The sequence below is a fragment of the Balaenoptera ricei genome, chromosome 3, assembly GCF_028023285.1.
Source record: "Balaenoptera ricei isolate mBalRic1 chromosome 3, mBalRic1.hap2, whole genome shotgun sequence".
NCBI lineage: Eukaryota > Metazoa > Chordata > Mammalia > Artiodactyla > Balaenopteridae > Balaenoptera > Balaenoptera ricei.
In genome coordinates, this window is record NC_082641.1 from 106,576,157 (window position 1) to 106,594,396 (window position 18,240).

Below are 18,240 nucleotides of genomic sequence, written 5' to 3' on the forward strand. Positions count from 1 at the left end.
CAATTATGTTGAACTTTATTAAAATTAGGAAACGTCCAATTTTATTGATACAATTATTAATCACAATTGCAGAAATAGATTTACAGTACCACATATCAATAACAAAATGGGAAGGAAATGAAACATTAGAGACATCTTGTAAAGTTGCAAAGAAACACACATTAGGCTAAAAATCTACAGTTAAACCATGGTTTCACAAGAGGTTATTTCATTTCTGCATTTTTGCAGTATGTTATTCCTTGTGGTTATTTTTCTCTTTACCAACTTGTCCAGATTTGGCTTCATGTGTAAGAATTTTCTGGTCTTTGTCAAGTTTTAGCCTGCTGATTCCTACCTTGCTCTGGTGAATGCCTGTATGAACAGTTGAGCCATCAGCCTTCTCACAACGTACCTGCTTGATGTAGATGGCCTATTTTTTTCTGCACACCTGGACTACCTTGCTGATTCGCTAACCTCTGTAGTGTCCTCAAACCACCCAGACCTCGTTGTCCTTGTGGATGGGCATGAGCAGATGTACTTCTGCTGCAGCTCCTTGGAGAGCAGGGACAGCATGGTCTTCCTGTGCACATGAGGGGACACTGAAGTAATGTTTGTAGTTTTTGTTGCCTCCTGAGATCAGGAAGGCATCAAACTTCATGCTAACGACAATCTGGTACCAGGCATGCTTTCAAACACCTCTTCATGTGTTTGTTGGGCATTTGTATACCTTCTTTGGAGAAATATCTATTCAAGTCCTCTCCCCATCTTTTTTTTTTTTTTTTTTTTTTTTTGCCTCACGGCATGTGGGAACCCACCAGAGATTGAACCCATGGCCCCTGCAGTGGAAGCCACGAGTCTTAACCACTGGACCACCAGGGAAGTCCTTCCTCTGCCCATTTTTTAATTGGGTTTTTTCTCTTTTTGCTGTGGGGTTGTAAGAGTTCTTTATACGTATATTCTGGATACTAAATCTTTATCAGACATATGATTTGCAAATATTTTTTCTCATTCTATAGGTTATCTTTTCACTTTCTTGATAATGTTTTTCCTGCACAAAATTTTTAATTTTGATGAACTCCACTTTAACTATTTTTTATTTTGTTGCTCCTGCTTTTAGTGTCAAATAATCCATTGCCAAATTCAAGATCTTGAAGATTTTTCCCTGATTTCTTCTAAAAGTTTTATAGTTTTTGCTCTTATATTTAGATCCATGTTGAGTTAACTTTGTTTATGGAGTGAGATAGGGGCGGAACTTCATTCTTTTGCATGTGGTTATACAGTTGTTCCAGCACCATTTGTGAAGAGACTCTTCTTTACCTATGGAATGGTCTTGGCACTCTTGCTGAAAACCAACTGACCATAGATGTTTGGGTTTATTTCTGAACTCTCAATTCTATTCCATTGGTCTGGTTGTCTATCTTTATGCCAGTATTACACTGCTTTTAATTACTATAGCTTTGTAGTACATTTTGAAATTGGGAAGTGTGCATTCTCCAACTTTGTTCTTCTCTTACAAGATCGTTTTGGCTATTCTGGGTCCTTGAGATTCCATACGAATTTGAGGCTTGGCTTTTCCATTTCTGCAAAGAAAGCCATCGTAATTTTAGTAGGGATTGCCTGAATCTGTGGTTAGCTTTGGGAGTTTTGTCATCTTAACAATATTAAGTTTTGCAACACATGAACATGAGATATTTTTTAATTTACTTAGGTCTTCTTTAATTTCTTTCAGCAATGTTTTGTAATTTCCAGTGTATCGCTCTTTCACCTCCTTGGTAAAATTTATTCCTTGGTAGTATATTCTTTTGGATACTATTGTGAATGGAATTATTATATTTCTTTTTTGGATTGCTCATTGCTGGTTGTATTAATCATGCCTTTTATTTTCTGTAATTCAGATGATTTGACATCTGAGGCCTTGCTGACCCTGGAGAGACTGCCTCCCCCAGTGCTTGCCAATCCCTAGAGATAGTAAAGGACTTCCCTGTGAGTGTGCCTTTCTTGTGCAAACTAACCAATTCAAAGCCTGCACCCCACCACCTCCTCTAACAGGCTCTCATACTCAGGGCCACTATTCCCCTGTCCTAATCACCCCAGGTACAGGTACAATACAACTAGGGACAACCCTGATGTTCCAGAGCCCACTGAAGCTATTCAAACTAGCCAATCCTACCCCTGCTTATATTTACTAACCCCTTCCTTCCCACGGAAACTACAATAAATGCTCTTGTCCACATTTTCCCCTTGCTTCCTCTACTTCCTTACTGATCCTGTAATTCCCGTGTGCTCCCCAGTCACCATAGCGTGACCCTCTCATTATGTGGCATGCCCCCTCCTCTTGGGGACTGTGAGTAACAAACTATCTTTCCAATGACGATCATCTCCTGATCTGTTGACCTCACTACACCTGAATAATAATAAAACCTACATTTTAAAACACAGGGGTATAGCAACCCAAATTGACTTTTGTATGTTTATCTTGTACCCTGAAACTCTACTAAATTCACTTATTAGCTCTAGTAGTTATTTTTTTTTTTGCAGATTGTTTGAAATTTTCTATATGTAGAATCATGTTGTCTTCACATAGAGACAGTTTTATTCTTTCATTTCTGGTTTAGATTTTTGTTTTTTCTTCCTTACTTGGTCTGGGTAGGACTTTCAGTACAAAGTTGAATAGCAGTGGAGAAAGCAGGCATCCTTGTCTTGTTCCTGATCTTAAGGGAAAAGCTTTCCATCTTTCAACATTGAATATGATGTTAGCTGTGGGTTTTTCATAATTGCTCTTTATCATGTTGAGAAAGTTTTCTTCTATTCCTAGTTTGCTGAGTGTTTCTATCATATCATGAATTTTGTCAAATATTTTTTCTGTACCTACTGAGATGATCATGTTGTATTTTTCCTTCATTCTACTAATGTAGCATATTATCGTAATTGTAGGTTTTTTAATGTTCGACTGCCCTTGCATTCCTGGGATAAATTCCACTTAGTTGTGGTGTATACTCTTTGAAATGTGCTGTTGGATCCAGTTTGCTAGTATTTTGCTGAGGATTTTTGCATCTATATTCTTAAGTGATACTGGTTTGTAGTTTTCTTGTAGTCTCTTTGTGTGACTTTGGTATTAGGGTAATGTATTGGGAAGTATTCTCTCCTTTTCTGTTTTTTAGATGAATTTGTGTGGAATTAGTGTTAATTTTTCTTAAAATGTTTGGTGAATTCACCAGTGAAGCCATCTGATGCTGGACTTGGTTGAAGAAAGTTTTTGATTAATGATTCAATCTCTTTATTTGCTATAGGTCTGTTGAGATTTTCAAATTTTCTTGAATCAGTTTTGCAATTTGTGTCTTTCTAGGAATTTGTCCATTTCATCTAGATAATATAATCGGTTTGCATCCAGTTATTCATAGTATTCTCTCATAATGCTTTCAATTTCTCTAAGGTTGGTGGTAATATCCCTACTTTCACTTGTTTTTAGTTACTTTTTTCTTTTCTCTGTTTTTCAGTCAACATAATTAAAGATTTGTCAACTTTGTTGATCACTTCCAAGAACCAAATTTTGGTTTCATTGATTCTCTCTATTGTTTTTCTATTCTCTGTTTTGTTTATTTCTGCTTTAGTCTTTATTATTTCCTCCTTCTACTGGCTTTGGGTTTAGTTTTCTCTTCTTTTTCTTCAAGTTCTTCAAGGTATGAAGTTAGGTTGCTGATTTGACATATTTCTCCTTTTTTAATGTACATGTTTTCAGCTATAGATTTCCCCCTGGCACTGTCTTCACTGCATCCTCTAAGTTTTAGTGTGTTACGTTTGTGTTTTTCTTTTCATTTGTCTCCACCAGATATTTAATTTCCCTTGTGATTTCTTCTTTGACCCATTGATTCTTTAAGAATGTCTTGTTTATTTCCATTTATTTTCAAGTTTCTCAGTTTTTCTTTTGTCCTTGATTTCTAGGTTCATTCCATTGTGATTGGAGGAGGTACTGTGTATAATTTCAATCCTTTTAAACTAATTGAGAATTATTTTGTGGCCTAATATATGGTCTATCCTGGAGAATGTGCCCTGAGCACTTGAGAAGAATGTGTATTCTGCTATTGTTGGGTGGATTGTCCTGTATATGTCTGTTAGGTCTAGTTGGTTTGTAGTGCTGTTCAAGTCTATTTCCTTATTAATCTTTTGTCTACATGTTCTATCCATTATTAAAAGTAGGGTAATAAAGTATCTAGCTACTCTATGACTATTTATTACTATCTATTTCTCTCATAAATTCTGTTATTAGTTGTCTCATATATGGAGGTCTATTGTTTGACACATGTATATTTATAATCTAGATGAATTAACACTCTTATCAATATATATCCTTCCCTGTAGTTTGTAAAAATTTGACTTGGCATCTATTTGATGTTATCTGATATTAGTACAGCCACCCCAGCTCTCTTTTGGTTACTATTTGCATGGAATACCTTTTTTTTATCCTTTCACTATTTGTTTCTTTGAGTTGGAAGTTAGTCTCTTATAAGCACAATATAGTTGGATCATTTTTTTAATTCATTTTGCTAGTCATTGTCTTTTAATTGGTGGGTCAAATCCTTTTACTTTCAAAGTACTACTCATAATAAAGGACATAATTCTGCCACTTTGCTACTTGTTTTCTATACACCTTATATTTTTTTGTTATTCAACTCTTCCATGTTGTCTTCTTTTGTGTTTGATTTTTTTCCTACTGTACCATTTTAATTCCCTTTTCATTTTCTGTATCTTCTTTAGTTATTTGCTCCTATAATATGTATGTTAGTATACTTGGTAGCTGTCCATAGTGTCCACAAATCCCTTAGGCTTTGTTCATTTCTCTGTATTTTTCTTTTTTTCTGTTCCTCAGACCAGGTAATTTCAGTTGTCCTATCTTCAAGTGTGCTGATTCTGTCATCTTCCCATTTATATCTGCTATTAAAACATTTTAGTGATTTTTTTCATTTCAACTATTTTGCTTTCCAACTCCAGAATTTCTACTTTGTTTTTTAAAAATAACTTTTACCCCTTTATTCATATCCCCTACCTGTGCATACATCATTCTTCTAATTTTCTTTGCTTCTTTGCCCACGGTTTCTTTCAGCTCTTTGAGCATATTTAAGATACTTAATTTAAACTATTCATCCACTAAGTCCAAAAGTCCAATGTCAAGGTTTCCTCATGGATGTTTTTTATCAATTTCTTTTTGATTTTTTCAATAAATGAGACATACTTTAATTTGTGAGCTTTGTAATTTTTCATTGAGAACTAGACATTTTGAATAGTACAATGTTGTAACTCTGAAAATCAGATTTTTCTCCCTCCCCAAGAATTGCTGTTTTTGCTTATTGAACCCTATAGTTGTATATTTGTTTAGTTACTTTTCCAAACTAATTTTGCAGAGACCATATTTTTTGGCATGTGTGGTCACTAAGTCTCATATTCCATTACCTCTGTAGTTAGCCAGTGACCTGACAGAGATTTCCTTGAATGCCAGCATCTTTCTTCATCAAGCACTTCCCTGGATGCTGAAAGTGTTCTCCAGAGCTTGGAAATGGTTTGTTCTGACAGTTCTTGCCAGCTCAAAAATTATTTAAGTGGGAGGACCAATTCCTGGAGCTTCCTACTCTGCCATCTTTTTGAAGTCCAAGTCACTTTGTTTTAACTATCATCTTGAATACCAATATAAAATATATAAGTACCCCTTCTTGACTGCATCGATAAACTGTGCAATGAATACAGTTTATCTTTCTTTGACTTTTAACTGTATTGCATTACCTTTATGATGATCTTTTATTGAACACTGAGGTATATATTAAAAGTTGAATTTTTAGTGGATTTACACAGCCAGTTGTAAATTTTAGTGGATTTATAACTTTCATGTATAATATGAAAGTTGTCACTTTGTTTTACATAATTCTTATGACAAACGTAGCTCATGCTTTTAAAATCATCTCTTCCCTCCAAATTTGTTAGAATCAAGGGCAGAGGAGAAGGGGCCTGCTCTTCAAAAATCAAAGGAAGAATATTAGCCTCCCAGCATCATGTGAACCATATGTTCCAGCAAAGATAGCTAATTAGGATACAGAAAATTTGATTATTTAAATAATAAATGCATTTCTACCCTCTTTTTGTAAGCAGATACCTGATACTAAGTTGCACTGAGCTTTTATTTTTATGCTCTTTCCAAAGAGTAACTCTGTAAAACCAAACAGTTCTTATGAAAAAAGAAAAAGAGAAAAGGAAAAAAAAGCAATAAAAAGGATCCAATGCCCAAGGTCCCCGAGTTTTTAAATTCAAATGTGATATCTTGCAGCTGCTAGCTTGGATGTCCACTTACTTACTTTGATGTCTTGTTTTCTATCCCATAATCTGAATTTGAATTTAAGCAGCATTCCTAAGGGCTTCCTGAATTGAAAATTAAATTTTGAAAAGTTCTAAAACCCCCATCAAAACAATAGAGTCAATTCAAAATGGCAGCTAGTATCTTGCAACTCAGCAATAGAGTACATTTTTTTTTTAAATAAATTTATTTATTTATTTATTTATTTTTGGCTGTGTTGGGTCTTTGTTGCTGCGCGCGGGCTTTCTCTAGTTGAGGCGAGCAGGGTTTACTCTTTGTTGTGGTGCGCAGGCTTCTCGTTGCGGTGGCTTCTCTTGTTGCAGAGGACGGGCTCTAGGTGCGCGGGTTTCAGTAATTGTGGCTTGCGGGCTCTAGAGCGCAGGCTCAGTAGTTGTGGCTCACGGGCTTAGTTGCTCCACAGCATGTGGGATCTTCCTGGACCAGGGCTTAAACCCATATCTCCTGCATTGGAAGGCGGATTCTTAACCACTGTGCCACCAGGGAAGTCCCTAGAGTACGTTCTTTTATGTAGTACTTTTAAAAAAATACTTAAATGTATAATTTTTATCTTATTTTATTGTCTCTCATTTTTCCTCTTCTTTCGTTTTGGATTAGCAGGCTTATTTGATAGGTCATTTTCAAAAAGGCTGGGGGAATATCAATTGTCCTATGCTGATAAACAGTTTCATCATTATATAATGGAATCCAACATTAGTTATTGCCCCAATGTATCCACATGAGGAAGAGATAATAAGATCCCTTTATCCTGCTTTTGTGAGATTATGATACATATGTGAACTAAAACTCATAGTTTAAAAAGTCAATAAATGGAATGTTTTTAGCAAATATTGCTTCTGGCCAATTTGACTGAGTCTTGTTATAAGTTCTGACAGAATTCTCCATCCATCCTTCTGGGGAATTTATGACCTAGTTAGAATACATATGACTGGAGAACTACTCTGTAAAAATATAGCAAAGTACCATAGTAAAATGTTATTAAGGGTACCTAGGTCATAGCATCAGAAGCTTGTGGGGTCAGGCCTAAAACATAGATCTGCTGGTTCCTTGTCAAGGTTTCTTGGAGTTAAACTGAATCTGAGCTAAACATATTTGAGTCAAAGGGATATTCAGACAGAAACCCATTATAAGAGGAGAGGAAAGAGATGGGATTGGTATTTGTATAAAAAGGAAGCAAGATGGCAGCACAGAATTCTCAAGTCTTAGGAAAAAGGAAAATAAATTTCCTTCAGGTAAATAAGTAAACACACTGAGAAAGAATGCTGAAAGCCACATGATCACGGGGGTAGGGTGTGTGTGTGTGGGGAATCATAGATCTCATCTTTGCAGGCAGCCTCAGAGTTAGGGTTTGGATATAATTTAGAACCCAGAGTAGGAAGCAGACCAATGTAGATCCAAATCCAACCTGCTCTTATTAGCTGTGGGCAAGCTGATCTGCCCCTAAAAACACCTAACCCTCAATCTTTAAAATAGTAACAACAAAAAATACAAACAAAATGTGTGGTATGCTGTAGCTACCAAATAAATGTTAGTTACTGCTGTTTTTCCATAGACTTTACTCACCTGTGGTCAAGATCATGGAATTTTGGAATCAGACAATGTATCAGTAGAAAGCTTATGATAGCAAGTAAGAGAAAACTCAACTCAACTCTTAAATAATATGGAAACTTATAAGCTCACTAAGTGTAAGTCCCAAGGTAGGAGATGCTTCGAAGTTAGTTGATAAAACATTTCAATAATGTCAACAAGACCCAGGTTTTTTCTGTTGTCCACACTTCCATTCAGAGTGTAGCTTCATTATATAACTGGTTTCCTGGATGTTTTTAGGATGGCTACAGTAGCATTCATATCTGGTAGAGATATGAGAAAGTACTTTTCCAAATCATCAAGGTTCCTTCTGTGCAGAGTGAGTGGTCCAAATTAGGTCACATTTCTTCATACATTAACTGTTGCCAGAGAAAAGCCAGGCTCTGATTGGTTTAGACCTTGATTCCTAAACCAATCAGCAAGAATGAGGATGGGATTGTTATGATTATCAGGCCCCACTTCTGGGGTCAGATTTGGGCTTAGGGAATCAGACCCAATGTCCACTACTGAAAACTTGGGTTCCAATATTTACTTGCTATGTCCTTGGAGAACTTACACAACCTCATTGAATTTATTAAATTTCCTTACCTGCAAAATGGTTATGAAGCTGAATTGAGATGAATAAATATGAAAACAAAACATTCTCAGAATACTTGGTATGTAGTAAGCACCCAGTAAATATTAAGTATTATTAATATTCTTCTTCTTCTTCATCTATACACTTTCATATTATATAAAAGTTTTAAATTATCTGCTTTTCTGAGTAAATTGTGAGTTTTCTAAAATATAAACAGTATCACCTTCAGTTTTTACCTCCGAAGTCTTACATATAATAAATATCCAACGTATTTTTTAACAATCAGTGAATAAATGAATATCTATTGAGTGAATGAATAAAGGCCTAAAAAACAATAGGAATAGATTTTAAAATGGTGACTGGATGAATTACATAGATCAGTCAGGCTATGGAAACAAAATGGGCCAGATTGAGAAAGAATATATTTGAGATTAAAGAAAATATCAGACCTAGAGGGGCCTCTTTTCCTGAAGACGAGAGTGGTTACAGGAAGTTAGCAAACAAAATACAGTTTGACTTTAGAGTAACCAGCTCACAGAGGCTGTGATGTCTGCAGATACTTTATTTTACAATTTGATAAATAATAAATATTTGGGTAGAACCCATATGAATGCTTACAGAAGTCTAGAGGAGGTGGAAGAAATGATAATAATAGCTACTGAGTACTTGCTTTATTCCAGGCATTGTTCTAAGTGTTTCTCTTGTATAAACTCATATAAACCTCAAAACAAATGCATGAGGTAAGTACTATTCTTTTTATCCCCATTCCCATTTACAGATAGGAAAATCAAACTCAGAGAGTCTGAGCAACTTCTCCAAATCACAGAGATAGCAAATAGCAAACTGGGACTTTTACCCAAAGGCTCTGACTCCACAGTCCGTGTCTTTAGCCATTACACTAAACTCTGTGATAAAATGGAAGGGTGCTCAGAGAAACCAGACTACATTTCCAAAGCATCATGTGCCTGAGAGTTAAATGTGTTAGTGCCCATGTGGAGCACCGCAGGCCTCCCAGGTCACTGAGAGCTGAAAAGCAAAGCCAACAGTTCACAGCATATGTGTTCCCTCTGACCTTCCTGCTGCACTTTCATCATCCTCTGCACATAACACAATGGTTGCATAGAGAGCCAACTAGACAAATATTTGTTGAGTGACTGATGGTGTGGATGGGTAGATGGATGGATGGATGGGTGGATGGGTGGATGGGTGGATGGGTGGATGGGTGGATAGATGGATGGATGGGTGGATGGATGGATGGATAGATGGATACCAGTATATATGATGTGCCCAACTTATTTCCATGGCAGACCAACCTCTTAATGCTTCTCCATTTGGTAAATTGTCTTTAAATATTTGTTGCCCTTTTCAAGATGAGACAGTATGCTTTGCAATAATACTTGGAGTAATACGAAAGACATACTTAGAGATAAGCCGTGCCTAAGAGCATGAGAGTTGGAATGAATACAAGGTTGTGTGTCCCTTTCCAGGAACTCTTTCAGAATTGTTGCTGAGCTATAGAGAAAAAACACAATAAGCTTCCTGAATGAAAGAAGAAGCTAGTCCAGGGTCTCTCCAAGGGAGCTGAGGGACTAGGGACTATCAAACTACCACTCTCCTCAAGAGGAAACAGTAAAACAGTCACCTCTAGACATTTTTTGGTTATGGTTTAGCATAGATCTGCCACTGATCAGACTTTAACTAGAAATTCCCGCATTTCCCTTCAGCTCCTTCTACCTCACTGCTTAATGGTAAAGATCCAAGGGAGTCAGAACTCCTGCTCTTTCTAGACAGCTGTAGTCCCCCAAGAGTTAAGTTTCAAGAACCCTATGTAAACCACAATACAGATTTCAGATTCAGCTGTACAAGTAAAGTGCAATGTTTAAACATAATAAAGATGACTGTTGAGATTGTTGCACCGCAAATCTCTCTGCCTGCTGAACTATGTGGTCTCATCTCTTGCTCAGAAAGATCTTTATCATTAAAAATAAATAAAATCAACATTATTTCCTTAACTCTCTATACTAGTCATTTGTCATCTATGAGGAATGTTTCAAAAGCCATTTTCATATTTAATAGATATTGGTGGAAGGCAATTCCTTTATGTCGGACTTTTAAAAGGAGCTTTTAAAAAAATCATTGTACTTCCATATACTTACAAACAAATGTCTTTAGCTTGCAGCCTCTGAAGGAACAAAATCAAAGCTACTTGAACAAGTTTCCTGGCTGGAGAAAAAACTAGAGGCTCTGGACCGAAAGGAAGACAGTGGGGAACCATATGAAAAAATGGTCCTTGCAAAAGACCAGGTATGTTGTAGAAGAGAAATAATCTTTATTTCTAAAGATTACCTAAACTTATATGAACTGACAATTCTATAGTTATTTCTGGCTGGGTTGGAAGTCTGTATTCAAGTTCAAGATGGTCAATAACAGTATTTGTATTTGCTCAATATAACTGTATTCCTTGATGAATATTCACATAAAAAAATTAACTTTCTTGGTGATACTTTTAAAGTTTGCTTGATATGTATTCTTTTGAACCATATTAGCTGAATATTCTATTTATTTTGTACATGATATTGCCTACATAAATGTTTTTTGGTTTTCAACGTTGAACTTAATCAAGGAATAGCTTCTTTCTCTGTAGTGAAACAAGTGGATCAGAAAATTTTTCACTGACTTTTAATAAATTACTTTATAAGAAATTACCAATCTCTGAATTTCTAGACATTTATATATGTGTCATTACATAAATTTATCTCTTGTTTGTTTATCATATTGGTTTGTATCTGCCTTTGGGATAGATAATCTGTAACTATATGTAAATATGTATACTCACACAAAACATATCCATATATTCCAAAGGCAGATACAAATACATTGGCTCCCACATATATGCATATATGATATAAAATGGGTTAACATTACCTGCAGTACGTCAAGCAAACATTATTTTTCCCAATCATCTGCTAATTATTAATAATTCATGTACTCTGTTGTTGGATTCTTCCACAGAGTGGAAGAGAGAGAGGGATGGGAGCGATGATTTCTTTCTTTCTTTTTTTTGGGGGGGGGAACGATGATTTCTTGAATGATGATTTTCAAAACATCTAGCTGAGATAATGCTGCCATTCATAAGATATGAGAACTGGTACATGTTTATATCTGGAACACTTTGAACGTGTAAAAGGAAGAGTTACGTACTTTGTTTCTAAACTTTGCTCCTTTTCAGTGTATTGAAAAATTACAAGCTGAAGTGAAAGCTTCCCAGGAGCAACTTGTAGCCTATGTAAGTGTTTTTCTCCTTTATTCATGCCTTAATTTATAACATTGTTATTCTGGAAATGAACAGAAATTTTTCAGAAGTTATAACTACGGTTTCTCTGCTGCAAACCAAATCACAAAGCTAAGCATCAGTATTTTTATTGCCTCTACAAAGTTGCTTTCCATAAATTCAATTCTGGTTTATGTTGATGATAAAAATTACAAAACTGAGTTCTTATATATAATCAGATGGTCTAATCAGGTACTATCAGGATAAGAGAACTGGAAACTAAGGGTAGAAAGACAAGCAAGTCAGGCTAGTTTAGTGAGTGAATGGAAGTGGAAATTATAGATACCTCACATATAGGCCTAAGGAAGTGCTTCTTAAACTTTAGTAGATCAAGAAGTATCTGGAAAACTTTTAAGAACAAATTGCCTGGAGTTTTCTATATGCCTAGGATAGGACCTGAGAATATGTACTTCTAGGGGATGCTAGATTCACATGCTGCTGCTGCTGCCCATCTTTACACCATATTTTGAGCAGCATTGTTTTATATATATTTATTTTGCCCCAGTCTTGTGATTTTTAGGCAAGTGCTCATATAAACAAATCGGATATAGAACTGTCCATTTTGTGCTACAAGTCCTCCCCTGAGAGAGAGACCCTCTGAAGTTCCAGGAAAATTTTCATTTTTACTTTAGCCTGTCTTCACTCAGAGAACAACTAATGAGCATCTCCTGTCACAATAGCCTTATGTATCCACGTGCATAAACCAGTGGTCGTCACCCTGCCACTGTCCCTTCCCAAGGATCTGAACAACCCTGCTGCCTTAAGTGTTTCCTCAAAGAGTTGCTCGCCATCTTTTTAGCTATCTCCTCCATCCATATCCTGGGTGTTATGGGATGACTTCTTGATTAAGAACAGTGGCCAGTCATGTTCAATGGCCAATCTGAACAACAACAAACTCAGACCCATCTGAGACCTGAGAGGCTGCAGCCCCAAAGTCCAACAGAAAAGACTGCAAAATAATAAATTCTGGTCACCATCCCTTTGGGATTTGCAATGAGCTGATCTGGATAAAATCACGGTAATTGCCCCATTTTTGTGCTGGGGTAGAGTAAAGCTAATCTGCTGTGGCAGTTAGCAGAGTTTTAAACTCTAAATTTAGAATCTTTTTGGCCTCGTGTGCTCAATTGACCAATACTGAACATGACTAAGGCCTGCATCTGTGGCACTGTGACAGACTCAGACAGAAGTACATCTCATTAGCCCAGCATTCTGTCTCAGATGCCTCTCCCCTGGCCTGCCCTTCAGGGTGTCAGATAATGACTTTTGTCAGAGGATGTCACCGCATGCCAGATGGATACCTACAGCCATTCGCTCGGGGAGTTTTTAGCTCAGAATTTTTTAAGGAGAGATAGTCGCTAAGGTTCAGTTATTAGCCTCCAGCCTCTCCTCGTGAAAAACTGATGGAAGAACATGGTCATGGTTGCCTTTGGGAAATTCCTGTGGTGTCTTCTTCCACTGCCTAGCATCTGTGGATTCTATTCCTGTACCACGCTGATCCTGTTCCAGGCGTGTCTGAACTGCTAGTGTTCCCTCATCTTAGGGCCTTGATACCAACCACTGAGATTTCCTCTGTGTAACTGTTCAATGTTCAGATTATAACATAGCAGTACAATCATCAAAGTTTTGCTTCAACTCATCGAGAATATTTAAATGAAGATAATACTAGTAAGTGTTTACTGAGAGTGGACTATGTGTCTCCTATGGGGTAGGTGCTTCATATGTTATCTATTTTGTCTCAATACAGCTCAAAAGGGTGAGTATTGTTTTTCAGATAAGAAAACTGAGTCTTAGAAATTAGATCATTTGTCACACACGTCGATTCTGAAATCCATGCTTTTGCTGTCACAACTTGCTGTCTCTCCAAATTATATTCCCTACAGGCCACTGGAGGTGTCAAACGGTGTTGATAAAGGTTCTATCTCCAATCTCCTTTCTCCCCATATCTGCTGTGAGTGATTAACCAGTTCATAATTCTTCAACTCTTCCATGCAAATAAGCAACCCCTTCCACCCCCTCCAAGTTCTTTCTATCTTAATCATCTTCTGATTACATCTCCTTAGTGCTATAATAAGCATTTCTTAAAACACTGTTCCTGGAGAAAAACATTCTATGTTAATAGGTATTCTGCACAAAAAATGAGAGGGGCATTGGAAATAAAGTTAAATTAAATGTGTTTCTTTACTGCAGGACTTACCAGTGTACAATCAATCTCCAAAAAAGGCCCGCATATGTCATTTTCCATTGGTGTTTGTCCTTGAATGATATTTTAAGCACACAACTTTGGAGACTGCTGGCACACTGCATCGAATTAAAGCACTAGGCTTGCTAAATATGACCTGAATATCTTGCTGATAACCTAGGTTCAGCACACACAAAGTCAAATTGATCATCTTCTATTCTCATTTCTTCAGTGTGTTCCTCTGTTTGTGTCCCTCAGGCATGGCGAATAACATCACACCGCTGTTACGTATTCTAGATCCAAACTACAAAACAGAGTTAAAATCCCACCTGTCTCTGCTTCCGTCCTACATTTAGTTAATTGTCAGCCTCTGAGTATGCTTCTACACGTTATCTCTCTTCCGTGTCTTTGATACCATTATCCTGCCAATCCCTAGCTCTTTTTGACCATCATATATCTCAGTTATTGCAACTGGCCCCAAATTATCAACATATTCAAGTTCAGAGCCCTCACTACCCTTGCCCACCGCCCCACCCAAATCACAGTGTAGCCCACTTGCTCTCACATCATCAAGCCCTGCTTGCAGAGGAGAGAAAGGATAAAAGCCACGTGTAGGATTTGGGGTGGGGGCAGAAAACCAAACAGAGCCAAAGATTAACACTCACAGGGAGAATGAAATATACTGGAGAGTCAGAGAAGGGGGATAAGGGACCCAGGTGGTGGGAGTGGAGCCCTGAGGATGCCGTGAGGAGACAGGAGATCAGAAGGCTCCTGGGAGTGCTGGGGATGCTTAAGGTTAGGAAATAACCAACAGTATTAATAGGAGTTGTTGGGCAGTTTGTACTTAAACCTCCTTAAGTGCGTAAAAGTCGTGTGCAGAGTTTGGAATTCCTGTCTGGGCGGTACCTCCCAAGTATAACCCTGCTGCAGGATGCGACCTCTGCAGGGCTCTCCTGGCCTCCCTGCCACCGCCCTGGTGAGGGAACCACAGGACTGTCCCTACCTTTCATCTCTCTGTTCTCATTCACTCCACTCTCGGCCTCACGCCCAGCAGGCTAGTAAAATGTAACTGTTTTCTCTACATAGCCAATGTCGGTTGGTGTTCTGTGACTTTGCTCTCTGTGTTCTCGTGGTCTAGGCTATCCTTCTCTCTCTTCTTTATCCGAATAAACGTTACTCTTTGTATAAGACTCGTATCAGGGACCAACTTCTCCCTTAGCTCCCAGATTACCTTCTCTGGGCTCCTATAGCCTCCTGTACTTATATCTATTTTAGCTCAAAATACTACATTTTATCGATGCTGTCTGTTTACACCTCTGTCCTCCACTGGACATGAAGGTCATTGAGGGCAGCACCAAGAATGTGTGTCTGTATCCATTACACCAGTACAGGGTAGACTCACTGCAACTACTCAATACAGTTTGCTGAACTGAATTGAATTTTACTCTGATCGCGTCATTTCCCCTGTTCCGATGCCTAGAGGAAAGCAATCGTTGTCCATTTCCCCAGAATAAAGTCCAACCTCCTGACCATGGCATTTTTCACACTGAAAATGAGGACCCGACCCCTTCTCCTGTCTCCTCTCCATCACACACCTGCGACCCCCAAGGATGCCCACGCATTCCTGCCCTGGGATGTTTGCTCATAATTTTTTGGCAACTGGACTCTCTGTCCCCACCATTGTGTTTGCCAGATTTTCCCCATTTTTTATCAAGATTGTTCCTTCTGGGAAGTTTTGTCTGACCATCAAACCTGAAGTGATCTCTCCTTCCCTGATACTTTCATAGCACTTCTCAACACCTGTCTTCTATCACTTGTCACACTATGACCCAAAATAGAATTATTTGATGTGGCCCAGCTCTTCCCCAAGACTGTGAGCACCTGGAGGATAGAGAGCAAGTTTGCTTTTCTTTATGCATCTCACAGTGTCTGGTTCAATGCCTTGTACAGGTTTCATTGAAATGAACTGTTAAAATGGCTAAATTAAAAATAAGGCTATTTTGGAATTTATAAGAGCCCACTTTAAATCTCTGGGAAAGTTATTTTATGACATTTTATTCCTTAGAAATGCCAGTTACATGAGGCATACTTTCATCTGAATTTGATACTTTCAAGGTATGACATGGAAGGGACAAAAAGTAATGATTCCTTAGAGTGGAAATAGAAGGACAACATAGAAGAGAAAGAAAATAGAGTTGTGGGAAACCTCAACTTCAGAAGAAGTAAGAAGAGCATCGAAAGGAAATTAGGGTCTTAACATGAAAATTAACAAGCCAAGGTCTTGGCTTCTTTTTATTTAGAGTTCACTCTTCTAGAGCCCAATAGTTAAATTTTATTATTGTATAATTAAATTGATAGCTATGAAATGTAGAGAAGATACAAGCCTCAACATTTAAGAGTGAGTTGTCGCTGCTAGCATTTTGAAGATTAAAATCTCATCCCATGAACGTGACTTTGCCTGGTCATAGCTTATACTTTTAAAAGATTACAAAGGGCTGTGCCTCCCAATGCACCCGTGGACACCCAGTCGAGCCACCCACAGGGCTAACCTGCCCTGGGCATTTTTATCACTCCCTCCCACATGATTTTATCTGCTTAGAGACCTATACGGGATTAAACAAATATTGCAAGTGAGTGTTTATAATAACTTAAAGATTATTGTTCATTTTAGGGTAATTTGAATCAGGACTAGGTATCTTTTAAAAAAATCCTTTTCAAATGAATGCCTTCTAAATTGTTGAATCTATTGCTTTCCTATTTTTAGTATTTGGGAAATATAAGTACTCAGCCCTGTGCATTTGCTGTGTCGTTGACGATGTGATTATCTGCAGTAGTCCAGAGGTTTGCCTCCTCCTACCCCTCACCTCCATCCCAATGGCCAGCTCATCTCTTGGTCTAGTTACCTCCAAGATTTACCAGAGCCAAAAGTTCTATAATATTCAATGGGATTATTTCAAAAGAGAAATCTGGGCAACTGGGTGGTAGGTGCTTGAGTGTTGTGTTGTTCTCTATACTGTCCTGTATGCTTGAAATATTTCATAATAAACTAAACACTTACAAATATCCAGAAGAAGAAACCCTTCCAATGAACTATACAGGGTGATTCAAGCTGTAGGTTAGATGAGTGTGTCTTTGAAATCAGGAGCTCCTGACCTACAGTTTCTAAGGACATACTTAGACCTGGAACAACAGTCCTGATACTCAGAGTCAGGAGCACAGGCATAAAGAGACCACAATGAATACCATGACAAGGTTTTCCCAAAGAGTTGGTTTAACTTCTCCCTTTCCTTCTCTAAAGAAGCTACTGACTACCATTTTACTTTACAAAGTAAGGATCTACAAGAGTCACCAATTTAGATCAAGTCAGACTCCTCTCCCCTAAAATTCCAGGCCCTCTGCTAATTGGTCTTTTTCTACTATGATAGAGAACATGAGCTGTTTTTGTTGTTGCTGCTTTTTGGCTGCCTAAGCACTCAGCGGTACCCTGATAGCCTTTCCAACTGCATCTCTCCCATCATACGAAGTCTTGGAAGGACTATAATTCAAAGTACCTTATCAGCTGCTATCTGGGAATTGGGCATGTGCCCTAAGGCAATTGGACTCTGAATATTAATTCATGTGAAGCAAGAGAGGACAAACACTTGGAACTGATATATCCTACAGAGACACCCCAGCATCATGGCTAAGGAGTGTGCACTACTGCACCAGAACTGCTCTAGCTCTTGTCTATTTCTTTTTATTTTTAATTAATTTATTAATTAATTTAATTTATTTGGCTGCGTCAGGTCTTAGTCGCGGCATGTGGGATCTTTCATTGTGGCACGCGAGCTCCAGAGCGCATGGGCTCATTAGTTGCAGTGCACGGGCTTCTCTCTAGTTGTGGCGTGTGGGCTCCAGAACACGATCTGACTCCTGTCCATTTTAGGAACCATCAAATAATCCTAATTAGTTTGAAGAAAATTCCCTTTTTCTTTATGCTCATCAGAATCAGATTTGGTTGTTTACAGCTGAGAAGCTGAAATTCTTATACTATCCAAACAGTCTTCAAAGTGTGGCCCCTGGACCAGAAGCATCAGAGTCACCTAGGACTTGAAATGTGAATTTTGAGGCCTCATCTCATACCTTCTGAACCAGAAACTCTGGGAGTGGGATCCAGCAATATGTGTTTTTAAAGTTCTCCGGTGATTCTCATGATGGCTCATGTCTGCGAATCACCGCACAGTCCAGTC

At 37.9% G+C, this 18,240-nt stretch overlaps 1 protein-coding gene and 1 pseudogene across 1 annotated transcript in view; one reads left to right on the forward strand and one right to left on the reverse strand.

Moving 5' to 3' along the window:
• Positions 1-232: 232 nt before the first annotated feature.
• LOC132363760 (ribosomal protein uL24-like) lies at positions 233-637 on the reverse strand (annotated as a pseudogene).
• An 8,595-nt stretch (positions 638-9,232) lies between these two features.
• Positions 9,233-18,240, forward strand: part of CCDC192 (coiled-coil domain containing 192) — a 159,963-nt gene continuing 150,955 nt past the window's right edge. The window contains exons 1-3 of the mRNA XM_059919093.1: positions 9,233-9,241; positions 10,674-10,805; positions 11,731-11,787. Coding sequence (XP_059775076.1) covers positions 9,233-9,241; positions 10,674-10,805; positions 11,731-11,787 — 198 coding nt within the window. The remainder of the gene's footprint in view (positions 9,242-10,673; positions 10,806-11,730; positions 11,788-18,240) is intronic.